The sequence below is a fragment of the Typopeltis vanoorti genome, chromosome 9 (genome assembly GCF_054136105.1).
Source record: "Typopeltis vanoorti isolate ZY-2024b chromosome 9, IOZ_Tvanoo_1.0, whole genome shotgun sequence".
NCBI classification, from domain to species: Eukaryota; Metazoa; Arthropoda; class Arachnida; order Uropygi; family Thelyphonidae; genus Typopeltis; species Typopeltis vanoorti.
This window is the reverse complement of record NC_143557.1, coordinates 111,331,699-111,349,276: the sequence shown is the minus strand read 5'-3', so window position 1 is coordinate 111,349,276 and position 17,578 is coordinate 111,331,699. Positions and strand designations below refer to the sequence as shown.

Here is a 17,578-nt window from a genome sequence, read left to right as displayed (position 1 = left end):
CTCAGTGCCTAATAAATTGGCTAGCCAGTCCTCATTTACATGCTTTGCAATACCTCACAATATCCTCTACTCCAGTCATCTCTTTAATTCTATTATTTCTAATTCCATCCCTTTTTGCTACATAGAGCATTCTTTTCTCCAAGGCTCTTTCACAACCTTCTTCCTCTTCTTTAGTCATTACTCATATCACACTTCCATAGGTGAATTCTGGAATAATGATCATATTAAATAGCTTTCTTTTTAAACATACAGGCAAATCACCTAAGAGATAATCTTTATACAGCCAAAGCACTGTTTTCTTGTGTGATTCTTTTACTTATTTTTTATTTTGTTTTTCCTTAAAGCTAACTAATGAATTAAATCATTTTTCTTTTTATGTGTCAAGAAAGTTGGTTTTCTATCTAGTGCTGAAGAGATTGATAATCAGAAATGATAATTTTGTTTCATATGCAACAACAGAACACATGCAATTTACAGACAAAAAATACTAGTTGTTGTGGAGGTGGGCGGTAGTGGCGTTGATGGAGATGATTTGTAGTAGAGGTTCGGTGTAGTGGTTGAGACAGTTGTAAATGTCCCCCCGCGATGAGTCTTCGGACTCTTTGGAGGTGTCAGGAATAATAATAATAATATTCATAATAACTATTGCATTTCCTTTGCCAATTTCAAAACGGTGAATGTTTTTATTGTTTCTAAGTCTAATAAGAACTTTCTTATTTGGCCTCTTTTTCTTATTGTGTCAACTTGCCACAACCAGTACCAATATGTTTATAGTATTTTCTCTTCAAAAATATATAATTCCTGTTACATTTTTAATTTTGTCACTGTAGCTACACACTTTTTATTTTTTTAAGTAAAAAAAGGCAGCAGAATCAAATTATCTGACGGTTTGCATATGGATAAATAATTTTTTCATGTAATTCTTTATTTCTTGAAGAATTCTATAATTCTTGAAGAAAAATTAGTTTACAGCTATAGAAAATAAGCAGCTTATGGTAATTGCATGCTATGTTAGTGCAACCTTCGTGATGACACTTACTTTTAACTTCTTGCTCAATTCTCTCTTCCCAAGCAGGTCTAAAAACTTTGACCAATTAATATCAATATACAAAACCCAAAAATATGTCAGTACAAGACTAATATCATCATTTCTATATTTATTTTATAACTCTGTTGTGCTACTCTCTCATTTATTTGCTAGCAAAAGCATTTAGTTTAATAATTACTACTAAAATAATGAGCTAAAAGGCTTCAGTTCAGCGATGCAAAATTTAGGAAGCCTTTTAGTTCTTTATTTTAGTAATTACTTTTACACACCGACTGAGAGTTCGCTTACGAAAAATACATTTCTATGACATTTCAAGTTCCTTAGTACTGAACGACAGTTTTTGCTTTCTTGAGGTTGCCTGGTCTCTGAAGAGAACCAACCAGTTCGAAACAGCTATTAGGCCAATGAAACCTTATCAAAATGGATTAATAAAAGGTGAATATATAGATGCTTGGGTGGCACCTATGTCTTCTAGGTAGTCCACATTAAGGCAACTCGTCAAATGCCAGGGAGTGTATTCCCCTAAGCTTTCTGGTCAACTTACCTTATGAAACTTTCATAGTTTCTACATTCGGCTTTGAAATAATACTGTATCTAATATCCACTTTGCTTATAGTTTAGTTTCTCTATATTTACTCTGCATGCCAAGCTTTAAAATACCTGCCCAGCATTGAAATACAATCCCCATTTGAAACATCTGCACCTATGACGAATTATCTTGTAGTCAACCACAAAGTTCATTACTATAAATATGAGATAATTTGTAGTTGGTTCCCTGGTTTAGATGGCCAACTAAAAATATCATAGTTGGTAGTCCAAGTGTTAACTTTATTTTCAAGATGGTTCAGTTTTTTTGTTAGAATGGTTTTAATTCATCTCATACTTCAAGAGCCAGCTGAATTAAAAACAGCTAAAATTGTTCCACAATCAATTACTCACATGTATAGATTATTAATGATGATACATAAACCAGATATGCCAATGTACTTTGTTGCGGGTGAAACGAGTCTTCCTACTTACTTGTATTTAACTTAGCAGTGCTTTTAAAAAACTGCTGAATGCAGTTTTCCTTTAAGATGAAAAGCCAAACGGCTGTATTTTCTGGCAAAGTTAGTTAAATTGTTTGTTAGTTATATTGCTCCACCTTTGCTTCGAGTTGCCTTGGTGTTGTACTACCAAGTGGTCACTTACGCTTGGATTTGCCGATAGTTCTTCGGCATGAAACTCGTAGATAGTAGTTTTCGATCTTAGAGTTTCACATACTGGCTGTAAAATAATAAGGGATTTTTATCCCCTTAATTTAACAGTTTTCCTTTATCAAAAGTTTTTCACACTTCGCTCAAAAAGTTAACAGAATTAAATATCTCTACATCAAATATTTTAGCTAGCCTGGACATTATATCAACATTTACTAAGGTACCACTGGAAGAGGTTCTCACAGATATCAAAAATCTTTTTTCTCTGAATATAATAGAATCATTATAAAGTAACTTTAGGCCTTACACATGCAGCAAAAATTATTATTATTATTATTATTGTTCCGGGAAACTCCAAGGAGTCGGCAGACTCATCGAGGGAGGCCCTAACATCATGTCTGGAACAACTATTCAACATTCACACAGTATCTATCATATCTTGCCTTGAACTCATTCACGGTCGTAGCACCCACAACAGACTCTGGAAGCTTATTCCACTCATTCACCACTCTCCAAGTAAAAAACCTAGCTCTAACACCCTTGTCAATCACGCTCTTGCCCAGCTTCCATGCATGGCCCCTAGTCCTCCCACCACCAGTCATATTTTCAAAAATATCTTCTGGATCAATCTTATAAAAACCCTTCAGTAATTTGAATGTCTCAATCATATCACCCCTCCTTCGCCTATCGTCCAATTTCTGCAACCCACAAATCCTCAACCTATTCTCATAAGGTTCATTCCACAGACCTGCTATCATCTTGGTCACTCGTCTCTGGACCCTCTCCACTTCCTCCCCATCACGAAGAAACCCTGGTGCCCATAACTAGGCACAGAAGTCCAGATGGGGTCTTATCAAGGCTCAATACAGAGGAACAACAACTTGTTTGTCTCTGTATGTGAAAGTATTTTTCATAAGCCAAGTGATTTGGTGAGCTGTTTTAGTCACTTTTGCTATGTGCCCCCTAAACTTCAACTCCCTATCCACCAGCACTCCCAAATCCCTGGCCTCATCAATCTCCTGGAGTACAGTTCCACCAATGCGATATACTGTGCTATTCTTTTCACCCCAAAGTGCATAACCTTACACTTTGCCACATTAAACTGACATCCATTTTTCCTAACCCAGTCCTCCAAACTATCCAAATCATCCTGTAAAATTTTGACATCCTGTGCATTCACAATTGCCCTACCCAACTTTGCATCATCAGCAAACAAGTGAACACTTCCTCTCAAATCCTTTCCAATATCATTGATGAACAAATTGAAAAGCAGTGGTCCAAGAACAGAGCCCTGCAGCACTCCACTAGTCACAAGACGTCTTTTTGACTCCACTCCTGAATAAACCACTCTCTGGTATCTCTCCTTCAACCACCCTCCTATCCATCTTACCAACCCTATATCTATCCCCATCTGTTCCAGTTTACTGATTAGGGTTCCATGTGATATCCTGTCAAATGCCTTGGCAAGGTCCAGTAGTATCACTGTAAACCCATTACCCCTATCCAGTTCAGCCGTCACTGTGTTATAAAACGTGAGCAAGTTACTGAGGCATGATCTACCCTTCACAAAACCATGTTGTCCCCCATACAATATTCCATTTTCATCTATCCAATCCTGTATTCTTTTCTTGACTAATTTCTCTAAGACCTTGACAATGATTACTGATATGCCAATCGGTCGGTAATTTACAACAGCAGTCTTGGAACCACCTTTATGCAGTGGAACTATTTTCCCCTCCTTCCACCCGTTCGGGACTAACCCAGACCCGAGACTCAAATTAAACAAAATGGTCAAGGGTACTGACAATTCTTTAGCTGCTTCTCGTACTACACGAGCTGGTATACCATCCAATCCCACAGATGTATTGACATTGAGGTTATGCAATAGACTACTCACCTCCACTTCATTCACCACAATTCCCGTATAATCTACTGGTTTATTCGTTTCTGCAATGTCACCACCTGGATGATAAATTCTTGCAAAGTGCTCACTCAGTAACTCAGCTATCTCAACTGATTCAGTTACCTCCCTACCATCGGCATTCTTTAAAATCATTCTGCCATGTACATTTTTCCTTTTACTTGCTACATATCTAAAAAACTGTTTAGGATTCTCTTTAGCCTGCATGGCCAATGTTCTTTCGTAATCCTTTTTTGCTTTTCTTACCACACTCATCACCCTTCTGGCCTGCGCTTTATACTGTTCGTGTGCCTGCCGGTCACCTTTCTCTTTAAATTCCCTCCATAGTTGTTTCTTTTTTTGCAGCTCAAGCTTAATGGTGTTATTCATCCATTTAACCCCAACTTGATTTATTATTCGGACTCTAAGTATACAGTCAGCCATTGCTTCATGCAAGCACTTCTTAACTACCTCCCATGCACTATCAACTTCTAGTCCTTGCAGTTGTACATGCCATGGCACTGAGCCAATCAAACTCCTAAGCTTGTCATACTTTCCAGCCCGATAATTCCACATGTATCCTGTCTTAATTGAAAATTCTACACCTAGTCACCTCCCAAGTCAAGACCCTATGATCACTCTCACCGATTGGTGGCAATGTGGTCATATTTGTTACAGCCAATTCCTCAGATGTAATTACTTGGTCAAGCACTCTCTGACCCCTAGTATTTTCCATTACATGCTGTCGCAGATAGTTATCCCTTAATAACCGCATAAAATCCAATTCCTTCCTCCCGTGTGTCCTCTCCTCACTCCAATCAATGCGACCATAGTTGAAATCTCCCATAATAATCACCCTCCTTCCACTCATTTCTTCTATTTGCTTGCGCATACTGTCACCACCATCTTTTCCATCACCTGGTCTATAGCAGCACCCAATTGTATATTTAGTTCTGCTAGCCACAATCTCACACCAAATTGCCTCAAATGTGCTCTTTTCTCTATCCTGCAATTCAACTTCTATTCTCCTTGGCTGTAGCTCATCAGCTATCATCAACAATACTCCTCCCCCCATTTTATTCTCTCTGTCATTCCTGAACACACTATACCCATCACATTCAATCCCACTAGCTATATCATCTACAGTCAACCATGTTTCACTAATACCAATAACCTGTGGTCTGGAAGTGCCAACCATGGCCAAAAACTCTTCCTTCTTGTTCCTAATACTCCTAGTATTAGTGTACATGAATTTAAGACCCCCATTAGCCCCAACCCTACCTTGATGCCTTATATTAACTATCCCACTCTGGTTTGTTGTCCTTATTTGCTCTAGCATATTATATTCCTTCTTACATTCAACTGCCTCCCTAAGGACTGTATATCTACTCTCCCCCCCCTTAACAAATCTAGTTTCCCTGAATTTGCACATCCACTACATTCAGCAACACTTTCTCAAGTCTTCTTACACCATAACCATTCAAATGCAAGCCATCCATCTTATATAGATCCTTTCGCCCATCACACTCACTCCACACGTCCACAAATTCCACACCACTCGTCATACATAACCCACGCATAAAGTCATTCGCAATTATGGCCCTCCTTTTAAACATTTCACTGTCATACCGTGGCAAAAGACTAATCATTCTAACTCTCTCACTCTTTTCTTTTGCTACCTGAAACAATTCATTCAGGTCTTCTATCATTTCCATTTTATCTCCTTTCAAATCATTCGTACCTGCCACAACAATCATTTCTTTCACCCTTTCCTTTTGCTCTCTAATAGACTCAGTTACATCCTTTATGGTCGCACCAGGTTGGTACGATTTTGTCAAATCCTCTACTAACACACCTCGTACTAACGAGTCTCCATACAGCACTCTATCCTTCATTTTGTTCATATAGAATTAATAAATTTTATTTAAAATCTCCAATATATTTCATCCAACATTACATGGACTTTGTCAGGGAGACAGACTGTTAACTACATTCAAAAGATGAATCACAATAATGAGTCATAATTCATGTACATATTAACTTGTGTTGCAGCTGAAGTACATGATATTACACTATTAGAATTCAAAGGAACAATTGTAAAAAGTTGCATATATATATATATATAAACAAACAAAAACGAATAAAAAGTTAATAGTGATCACTTTCCAAAATTTGGATATCGGTATGCAGTCTGATCTGTTCAGGTTCAGACAATTTCATAGTTTCACATGTTTCTAGGAAAAGATGTTCAAATTTGAAACTTACTGGAATTAAGAGGTTCAGTGAGGTTCCAGAGAACTCTGTGTCTACTGTCAATACTGATGAAGCCCACATAATGTTGGATGAAATTACTTTCCTTCGGTCAATGCTGTTTGAAGAACTAGTCTTGCAACAGCTCAATAAATTTATTCTTCTCATGAGATTTTACTGCTACCCAATCAATATTTGGATAATTAAAGTCTCCCATTATGATTACTCTTTTTGCACCCATTATTATATTTGGTGATACATTTCTTCCTCATTAGCAACTGATCCACCAGGTCTGTAACAACACCCCCACTAAGTAATTGATTTTGTTAGATTCCACCTCACGCCAGATGTCTTCAAACTCACTGCCACATGAAAAATTGTCACTAGTATTGCAGTCATAGGTCTCAACTCTAACCAGATTCAAGACATTTGATATCATGAGCAGCATGTATGTCACCCTCCTCTCCTTCCTAAAATACTGTATTCTTTACATTCATTACCAGTTAATTTGTCTAATTCTGATAGTCAGATCTCACTAATGCCTACAATCTGAGATCCCAACATACTAACCAAAGCAACAAACTCTTTCTTTCTGATACTCCTAGCATTCGTGTATAGACAATATTTCACAGCAATTTATTATTGTCATCAGAGATCTCCATGCAGTCAAAGACTCTTTGAAAGAGGCAGTAGATTACCCACAGCAGATGTCATACCTTCTCTTAAAATCATTCACAATGGATGCACTCACCACGTTAACAGGCAGACTGTGCTATTCCCTCACTCATTGCTCTGTGAGAGAAAATTCTAGCCCCTCACATCATTTTTAAGGGCACACAAAGTTAATTTCCACGGATGCTCCTTGTCCTCTCTCTCTCTCTACCATCCATATAACAAAAAATTTCATCATCATCATCATCATCATCATCAAATTCCTGCCATGTACCCTCAAGGGGTGTACAGGATATGACAGTACTACATGAAAAAATTACATCATTACTAACTTCCTATCTACAATTTTCCTCCAAATCAGTCTGTTACTTGTCAAGACTCCAACATTATCAGATCTTATATTTCTATCGTCTAAGGCACTTTGTACCGTATCAATCCACCTATATCTTGGTCTTCCTCTGGGTCGTTTTCCTGCCAACCTGGCAGAGAACACTTGTTTTGCTAATCTTTCATCTCCCATTCTATTTAAGTGACCATACCATCTGAGATTAGCTCTGCTAACGCATTCCTGGATGCTGACAATGTCAAGTTCTTTCCTAATATCCTCATTTTTAATATGATATTGCCATTGATGCCATCTGTTCACGCCTCTAATCTTTCTCAGGACTCTCATATCTGCGGTCTCTAGTCTTTGGTCATGTGTTTTACTTCTGACCCAGCTCTCAGATCCATAAGTTAAAATTGGTTTGAACACAGTCTTGTATACAGCTAATTTAGTGTTCCGACTAATTTCTTTCTTATTCCATATGAATTTATTCAATTGACTTCCCACGATACCAGCTTTGCTGATTCTGTTGTCTATTTCTATATTTAGTTTACCATCTTCAGTAAAAATTGTGCCTAAGTAGCTGAAATGTTTTACTTGTTCCACAGGTTCTCCATTCACAACACAGTTGACATTTTCAATGATTCTGCCTATTTTCATTGTCTTTGTCTTTTTATTGCTGACCTTCATACCATATCTATTACAACAGCTATTCAATTTAGTCAGAGAATCTTGCAGACTTGTAGTGGATTTATTTAGAAGTATAACATCATCCGCATAAAGCAAAGAGCTGACATTAACATCTCCAATTTTGATATCAGGTTTAATACCACTTTCCTTCATAATGTGATCCATATAGATAATGAATAACAGAGGGGATAATGTACATCCTTGTCTCACACCAGATTTAACATTAAACCATCTTCCTGTACTTCCTTCAATTCTAACTGCCGACTTACAACTTAAATATAGACTAAGTATTGCTTGATATAATGCCCCATTGACACCATATAACTGCAGCGTATTGAATAGCTTCTCTCTTGGCACCTTGTCATATGCCTTTTCCAAATCGACAAAACTTAAATACAGATCTTTGTTATATTCCCATGCTTTCTCGACTATTTGTCGTAAAGTGAAGATCTGATCCTGACAGCCTCTATTTGGCCTGAATCCAGCTTGTTCTTCACCAAGCTTTTCTTCCACAATTCTTCTCAACCGTTTCTCAAGTATACTTGCATAGATCTTGCCAGGAACACTCAGTAAGGAAATACCTCTGTAATTCTCACATTCAGTTTTATTTCCCTTTTTATATATGGGTACTATGAGAGCTCTACTCCAATCATCGGGAATTCGTCCCTCTGTCCAGGCTTTCTGAACCATGCAGTGCAGCCACTGTAAGACTCTTATACCACCATACTTCAGCATTTCTGGTCGAATATCATCTACTCCTGCTGCCTTTCCACATTTCAAGCCTTTGATGGCTTTTTCTACTTCAAGTATGGATATGTATTCCTGACTGCATGCCTGGTCAGTGTTTTTTATCACTGTGCTGTCATCACTGCTTGTTTCATTTAGCAGTTTTTCAAAGTAATTACTCCATACTTCAAGGATATCTTTTTCTCCTGTTTTCATTTCACCTTTATCATCTCTAATTCCTTTTACAGCACTCTTTCCTCCATTCCTAAGCTTCTTCAACAACCTCCAGAATATTTTGCCACCTTCTTGATATTTATTTTCTATATTCTTGCCAAAGTCCACCCATGACTTTTGTTTAGCTAGTTTTACACACTGTTTAGCTTTCTTATATTTGTCTCTGTATTCTGTAAGAGTAAAAGCTGACTTATTTGCCAGGAACTTTTGATATGCTTTCTTCTTTTCCTTCACTGCCTCTTTAACTTCCTGTGTCCACCAGGGAGTTCTGATTTTTTTATCTTTGCACACAACCTCACCACATGCCTCTCTGGCAGAATCAATCAATGTTTCCTTCAGAGTTTGCCACTGAATCTCCAAGGTTTGATTCCTGTTCTCAAACTCTTTCATTTTCTTTTCAATAATATTTCTGTATTTTAGTCTACAGTTAACATCTGAGAGCTGCTCAACTTTTATTCGCTTTAAAACTTTCTTACATGTTATTCTTTTCAATATGAAATTCAATTTTATCCTGCTCAAGACTAAATAGTGATCACTTCCAATTTCAAATCCTCTGTACACTCTGGTGTCCTGCACCAGGGAGAAAACATCACTATCAACAATAACATAGTCAATGAGACTTTTCTTATTCCTAGCCTCTTCTCTCCATGTGGATTTGTGCACATTTTTATGTTGGAACATGGTGTTAGTAATAACCAGTCCATGTCCTGAGCAGAAATCCAACAGATATTTGCCATTATTATTAGCTTTGCTCTTTTCTCCAAATTTTCCCAAAATATTTTTGTATGTCTCACAATCATTTCCTACTCTACTATTTAGATCCCCAACAAGGACCAACTTTTCCTTTTTCATTGTGTCAGTTGCTTTTTCTAAAGCCTCAAAAAATTCCTCCACTTCTACCTTAGTAGAACCTTCTGTGGTACCATAGGCACAAATAAGTTTCATTGTCCAGTTCCCCATTCTCATATTTGCCCACATTACTCTACTTGAGACTGACTGCCATTCAAGAAGATTAGCCTCGTATTTTGTGTTGAATACTATGGCTACTCCTTCTTTTCCTTGATTGTTATTGCCTGAATATAACATTTTGTATTTATTGCTCAGAAAGATCTCACCAGTTTTGGTCTTTTTTGTTTCAGTCACCCCTATTATATCGATCTGGTACTTATCTAATTCCTCAGCTAGCTCCATTTCTTTGCCATTCAGGCTTCTTACGTTGATAGTACCGATCTTTAACTCTGGTGATGTTGAGTTGGGGTTTGTTTTCAGATTTGTTCCAGTAGCTGACTTTTCGCTGTTCGCCCTGGTTCCCTGGCGAAAACAACGGGGGCCTTGTTTAACCGGGCGACGCCCCAGCCGGCATGAAATTTTGTCATGTTGTACCATCATTTTTTATTTTGGTTTAACCAATAAGAATACAATTTGGTCGGCTAAATCCCAAATTGCCAGCCCATCCTCGTTCGTTCAGTATCAAAGTAGATACCCAACAGGGTGCACCACGAGAAGGTGAGGATTGGACATTAGGTTAGAAGCCCTGGTCGGTTCTCCGCATTCCTTTAAAGGCTATGTGGAGGTCTCCTCTCAGTTATACAGCTTTGACCCTTAAGCACCCCAAAAAATTTCATTAAATGATAATTTATAACACCCTTTCAGAAGTTTATAGACAGATATCATATCACTCCTGTTTACCAGTGTCTGCAGTCCACATAATCTGTGATTGTAATTTACATTCTACAATCCTGATATCATCTCTGTTACTCTTTTTTTCACACATAGTTTCTACAGTTCTTTATCTCTTCCAAACCCAGGAAACCAAATCTGCACACAGTAATCTAGGTGTGATTGCATCAAGAACCTTGTAAAGAGGCACAGTTACTTCCTCATCCTTGCATGTCAATGTTCATTTCAACATTGCAATTATCCTCCAAGTTGTAGTTTTAATTTTTGCAATGTGACCGTTGAACTTTAGTTTCCTATCCACTATAACCTCTAAGATCTCTAGCCTCATCAATTTCTTGTAACATAATTCCATCAATATAATATGCTACTGGAAATCTCATCATGCCTTAGTGCATAACTTGAACCTTACTAACACTGAATTGACAACCATTCCATGTTATTCAAATCATCCTGTAAGTGCTGTACATCAATAGCATCACTGATTGTCTTGCCTATCTTTTTTTTATTTTTAGAGGTACCTGTGGCATAGTATAATTATTAAAGAACACGTAAGTCCACAATAATAACTTTTAATTAATAAATAAGGTACAGATATTTCATACTAAAACTAATAGTACATCTTCAGTGTTACAAACAGATAGGAATGGAATACAAGTAACGAATATTTGGTGGATCACCTATTAAAATACATTGTTGTTGCGAGCTAGGAAATGAAAGAAATCAATAAATAATTAATATTTAAGATAATTGTTTTTTTTTTAATGATTACATAAAATAAAAGTCTCCCAGATCTTCGAGAGAGAGAGATAATCATTTTGATTTATTCGGTCGGTGTAAAATAGCTTCACAACTTTCTTTAAAGAGGTGTTTATATTTGAACCTGCATCTATGAAGGAGAATAGCTTTATCCCACTAGTGGTAATACTGTGTTGTGCTAGACCAGACTTCTGATGTTTGTTGTAATCAATATAATATTGATATAATTAATATAATACTGCCTATCTTTGTATCATCAGCAAACAATTGAACATCTTCTGTCAGGTCCTACCCAATATCATTAATGTAATTAATGTATAGATTGAACAAACACTGGTCCAAGGACTAATCCCTGAGGAATACCACTGATCACCTTAAACTTGGTAGATTCTCACCTACCATATTCTCCAGGTCTAAGTAACAGTCATTCAAATACCTTATCAAAGTCTAAGAGTATCATAGTGTACCCATTCCCTTTATTCAACTCAGCCATAACATTATTATAAAATAAGAACAAATTGCTCAGACATCACCTACCTTTAGTAAACCCATGCTGTTCTTTGTAAAATATAGCTTGTCTGTCAACCCATTGCTGTATGTAAGTTCTTACCAACTTCTCTAAAACCTTCCCAACCACTTCAGATATACTAATAGGTCAGCAGTTAGACACATCAATTTTTGCACCACTCTTGTTTAATGGAACTATAATACATTCTTTCTATTTTCATGGGATCTTTTCTGAGCTGCCACTCAAGTTACACAAACATGTCAAGGCCAAGTGATTTTGGCTGAACATTAATTTAGCATGTGTTGATATCTATCTGGCCATACTACTGAACTGATATCCAGCTTATGCAACAGCTATCTTTTCATTCAGGGGATTAGTGGTAGCACTGTGTAACATACACTTGGTTGATAGATCTCAGCAAAGTCAGTACTTGTTATTTAAACAATCTCATCCACTTCTGACACAAGAGTATCATTTGCAGCCCCAAAAGTTATTCTTCTCATTCATTTTTAATTTTACTTGCAGCATAGTGATAAAATTTTTTTTTGGGTTACTTTTAGTCTACCCGGCCAATTCCATTCCATACTCTGATTTAGTTTTCCATACAATACTTCACAAATTTTCTGGCCTGCACTTTATTCAAATGCTCCTCTCACTTTATTCTCACAATAGTCTTTCCACATCATCTTCTTTTTATGGATCTCTTGCTTCATAAGTTTCACATTCATTTCACTATTTATTCTTCCAACTGTAGAGATACATTCAGATACTGCCTCATTAGGCACCTTTCCAAAGCTTCTCACGCATTGCTGATATCTTTAACCATTCAGTAAATAATACCATTGAACAAAAGATAGTATTCTTCTTAGTTTGTCATAATTTCCAGTTTTATAGTTCAGCTTGTAACCTGTCCTAATTGGAACATCCATATAGTTAGCATCCATATACTGCATTTTTAGCATCAATTATATCCTATGTAAAAAAAAAAGAAAAAAAGAAGCATTTACATCTTACCAGAACAATATGGCATGATCACTGTCACTAATGGTGGCAAAACATTAATTTTCTAAACTAAGATCTGTTCTAATGCTATGAGCATATCTAACACTCTTTGACCTCGAGTTCCTTCTTTCACATGCTGCTTGAGAAAGTTGTCTCACAATAGCTCATTAAATTCTGTTTCATTCTTGTTACAAGATTTCTCTTCTACTCAATCAACGTTTGGATACTTTAAGTTACCCATAATAATCACTTGTTTAGTACCCATCAGGGTAATTTGGCCATGCGGTTCATCTCCAGCAGCTGACCCGCTAGGTCTGTAGCAACACTCGATCATATATTTTATCCTGTTAGCCTCGACTTCACACAACCTAAAACTCACTGCTACATGGGACAGTACTATTATTATTGTTGCATTCGTGAGTTCCTACCCTTACTGACTCTGATAGCGAGGTTTCATTAAAGCCAATAATCTTAGGCCAAAAGGATAGATAGCATTAGCAAAGTACAGACCAATTAATAAATATCAGGAGTGGTTGTTAAAGTATTGGAAAAGTTGGTGAAAGGTAAAATACAACAGTGGGTGGATAGGGATGCGATACTTAATAGTGGGAGGCATGGCTTTGTAAAGGGTAAGTCCTGTCTTAGTAACTTATTTACATTTTATAATAAATGTGACATCAGAATTGGCTACACTATGATACTGCTCAACTTTATCAAGTCATTTGACAGAATACCACATGAGAAAACTATTACAAAAACTGGAGCAAATGGGGATGGATATGAGGATAGTGGTATGGATGAGGGGTGGCTGATGGACAGATACCAGAGAGTAGTATATGGTGGAGTCTAGGAGAATGATGGCGATTAGAGGAGTATCTCAGGGTTTAGTACTAGGGCTACTGCTCTTTAATTTGTATATCCATGACATAGGGAAAGATTTAAGTGGGGATATTCAATTCTTTGCTGATGATGCAAAACCGAGGAGAACAATAGTTGATAAAGGTGATGTAGATATCCTGCAGGGTGATTTAAATAAATTGGCATTGTGGGCTAAGAATAATTTAGTGTTGCAAAATGTAAGGTTATTCACTTAGGGTTGAAAAGGTTGCATATGGTGTATCATATTGAGTAATACAAGAATGGTACAAGAAATTGATGAGGCTAGGAACTTGGAGATAATGGTGGACAGAGAGTTGAAGTTCAGAGGGCATATTGTTGGTAAAATAGCTCAAAGGATTACTTGAAAAACATGCTAACAAGTAAAGATAAGGAAGTTATTATCACTCTTTATAAGGCTCTTGACTACTGTGCACAGATTTGGTCACCTGGGCTTCCTGGGGACAAGGAGGTAGTGGAGAGGATTCAGAGACGAGTGACCAAGATGGCGACAGTCTGGAATACTCTCTCTACAAGGATAGGTTGAAGGTTTGTGAATTATAATGTTTAGTTGATAGGTAGAAAAGAGGAGACATGATAGAAACTTTTAAGATATCAAAGAGGTTTTATAAAATTGATGCAAGCAAAAATTTTCAATATATGATAAACAGTCAGGGAAACTAGGGTCCATCTGTGGAGGTTGTGTAAGAGTGTGGTTAGTAGGGCTGTGAGGACCAGATTTTTTGTGTGGAGATTGGCGAATGAGTGGAATAGATTGCCAGAATTGGTTGCAAGTTCCCTGACAGTGAATGGATTCAAGAAGAGGTGTGATAGGATTTGTGTGTATAATGATTAATTTGGGTCTCCCACGATGAGTCTCCAGACTCCACGGAGATAATAAAACATAGTCACTAAGTCGATGAACTGTACTCCTTTATTTTGGATGCTTCTTGCAGTTTTTTGTGTAGACATAGCAATTTTTTATTAAAAATTATATAATAATGTTTTTTTTTTGTATACTTATATATACGGTCTGCTTGGCCAGGTTGGGCAACTTTCTCTTTTCTGTCCACAGGCACACTCTAAAAGTCTGAACCCAAACTGCAAATTTCCACCCCTATACCAGATTTCTAACTGATGAGATTCATATCATTGTCATGTTTGCATATCATAGCTGAATAAAACATTCTTACATATTCTCAGTGTTCTGCCCATGATGATCTAGCTTTCCTGATTCTACATTAGGTTTCAACCCAATTAATAATGTCTTTAGGCTACTAATGCCAAATCCATTCATGTGCTGGTCATCCCTCTTATACAAATCTTCTCTACCACCAAGTTTACTCCACACATCCAGTTTTTCTACATAGCTTAGTACAGTTAAACAGAATTACTTGAGTTCTGAGAAAGAGCAACATATTCAATTTTTTTTCAAAACAGTTTTAATGTTCAAATACAAAAGACAATAAAAACTTACTTTTGTTAAGTGAAGATCACCATTTATTTCCTTCATAACTGCATTTTTAGCATCAATTATATCCTATGTAAAAAAAAAAGAAAAAAAAGCATTTACATAAAATAATGCATGGGGTACTTTCAATAATGCAATTTACTTACTTTTTGCAGCTCTTGACATCCTTGGTGAAGCATTTATCAAGAAAACATCAAAAGCAGCCAAAACTCCCACGTGTTAGTCCCATCATTATCCCTCACAATGTCAGATTTCAGTAAATTTAGTTGCAAACTAATAATAAGACTTTTAGACTAATGTGTTCACTAGAATCTCACCAGGCATGAATTAGATTGATGTTGCATTATCACTAGCATTAATTTCCTGATGTGCACTCTGAAGGGATATACAGGATATTACAACGTGTCACATGATTAAGTTAATGTTATTACGTCTTGTCAACAATTTTCTGAAGATATTCTACCACTAGTCATTCCAATATTATTAGATCTGATATTTCAGTCTCCTGGGCCACTTCTAATTGCATCAAATCCATCTAGTTTTGGTCTTCCTCTGAGTGTTTTTCATGCCATCTTGGAATCAAACATCTCACTGCAAATGTGTTTTGCTCACCTTTAATCTCCCATTCTATTTAAATGACTTTAGATTAACTCTATTCACACACTACTGAATAATGAAAATGTCAAATTCCTTCATAATATCTTCATTTTTAATATGATTTTGCCACTGATGCCATCTATTCACCCCCCTAATTTTTCTCAGAATTCTCACATCTGTGGTCACCAGTCTTTTATCAAATGTTTTATTTCTAACCCAACTCTGACATCCATAAGTAAAAATTAGTTTCAACCCACTGTCTTGCATACTGCTAGTTCAGTGTTCTGCTAACTTTTCTTACATTCCATATAAATTCATTCAATTGCCTCCTCAACAATAGAATAAGCAAAGCACATTCTATTGTTGAGGAGGCAATTGAATGAATATGGGAATGAGTTAAATATGGGAATAGACAATAGAATAAGCAAAGCTTATTCAAGACCATTCTTCTTTGAGGACATTCACCAGTTAGGTCCTGTGACCAGCTCAATTCCTGCCAAGCAGTATCACGATATGATAAACAATTTTGTTGTGCTATAGCTACAGCAGCACCTGTGCATGGATTTATACACATCAGTTGATCATACAGGAGGTTCTTCAAAACATTTCATGGAAGCCAGAGTGATCGGCTGTGCATTTCCCACTGCATGGCGGCCTTGTTCACCTTATCTGATCCCATGTAACTTCTGCCTCTGGGGATTTTAATAAACTCTCAAAGAGAGTTTATTGTAATAACAGCATAACCGAGTTAATACCAAAGTGTATAGCGAAAATAGCGAAAAGAACTTTATACTCTGCTATACGAGTTTCCAAACAGGTGCAACCATTAAGTTACTTAAATATAAAGAGCTAATAAGCTTCATTTCGGCAACAAAAACATTATTTAAATTAAGGGGATATTAAATCCCACATTGTTTTAAAACCGAATAAGAAACTCAAAGATTGGAATCAGAGAGTTTCTTGCCGAATATAGTATAGTAAACTATAAAGTATCGGCGATCACTAAGCGTCCGCTAAATGCAAGTGGCCCAGCACGTAGTGCAATATCGGAAATCTCGCAGCAAAGTCGGTAAAGTTCTGATCACTATTCTTAGGTATTTACCATAATGTAAAAACACATTTCCAAGGAAATGTATGCTGTTATTACAGTTCTTTTCGCTATACACTTTGGTATTAGGTCTAGCTACTCACTGATGAAGCCTCAAAAAAGGCTGAAACCGGTCTGGGTAGTGACCTCACCACCATAATGTAATAACAGCATACATTTCCTAGGAAATGTGTTTTTACATTATGGTAAATACCTAAGAATAGTGATCAGAACTTTACCGACTTTGCTGCGAGTTTTCCGATATTGCACTACGTGCTGGGCCACTTGCATTTAGCGGACGCTTAGTGATCGCCGATACTTTATAGTTTACTATACTATATTCGGCAAGAAACTCTCTGATTCCAATCTTTGAGTTTTTTATCATCATCATCATCAAATTCCTGCCATGTACCCTCAAGGGGTGTACAGGATATGACAGTACTACACGAAAAAATTACATCGTTACTAACTGCTTAAGGGTCAAAGCTGTATAACTGAGAGGAGACCTCCACATAGCCTTTAAAGGAATGCGGAGAACCGACCAGGGCTTCTGACCTGAT

At 36.8% G+C, this 17,578-nt stretch overlaps 1 protein-coding gene across 1 annotated transcript in view; it reads right to left on the bottom strand.

Annotated features, from left to right (window-relative positions):
- The window catches only part of LOC150103424 (dynein regulatory complex subunit 4-like), a 199,200-nt gene that overhangs the window by 5,282 nt on the left and 176,340 nt on the right, over positions 1-17,578 (bottom strand). Inside the window, exon 9 of the mRNA XM_090398147.1 lies at positions 15,341-15,403. Within this exon, the coding sequence (XP_090254273.1) occupies positions 15,341-15,403 (63 nt within the window). The remainder of the gene's footprint in view (positions 1-15,340; positions 15,404-17,578) is intronic.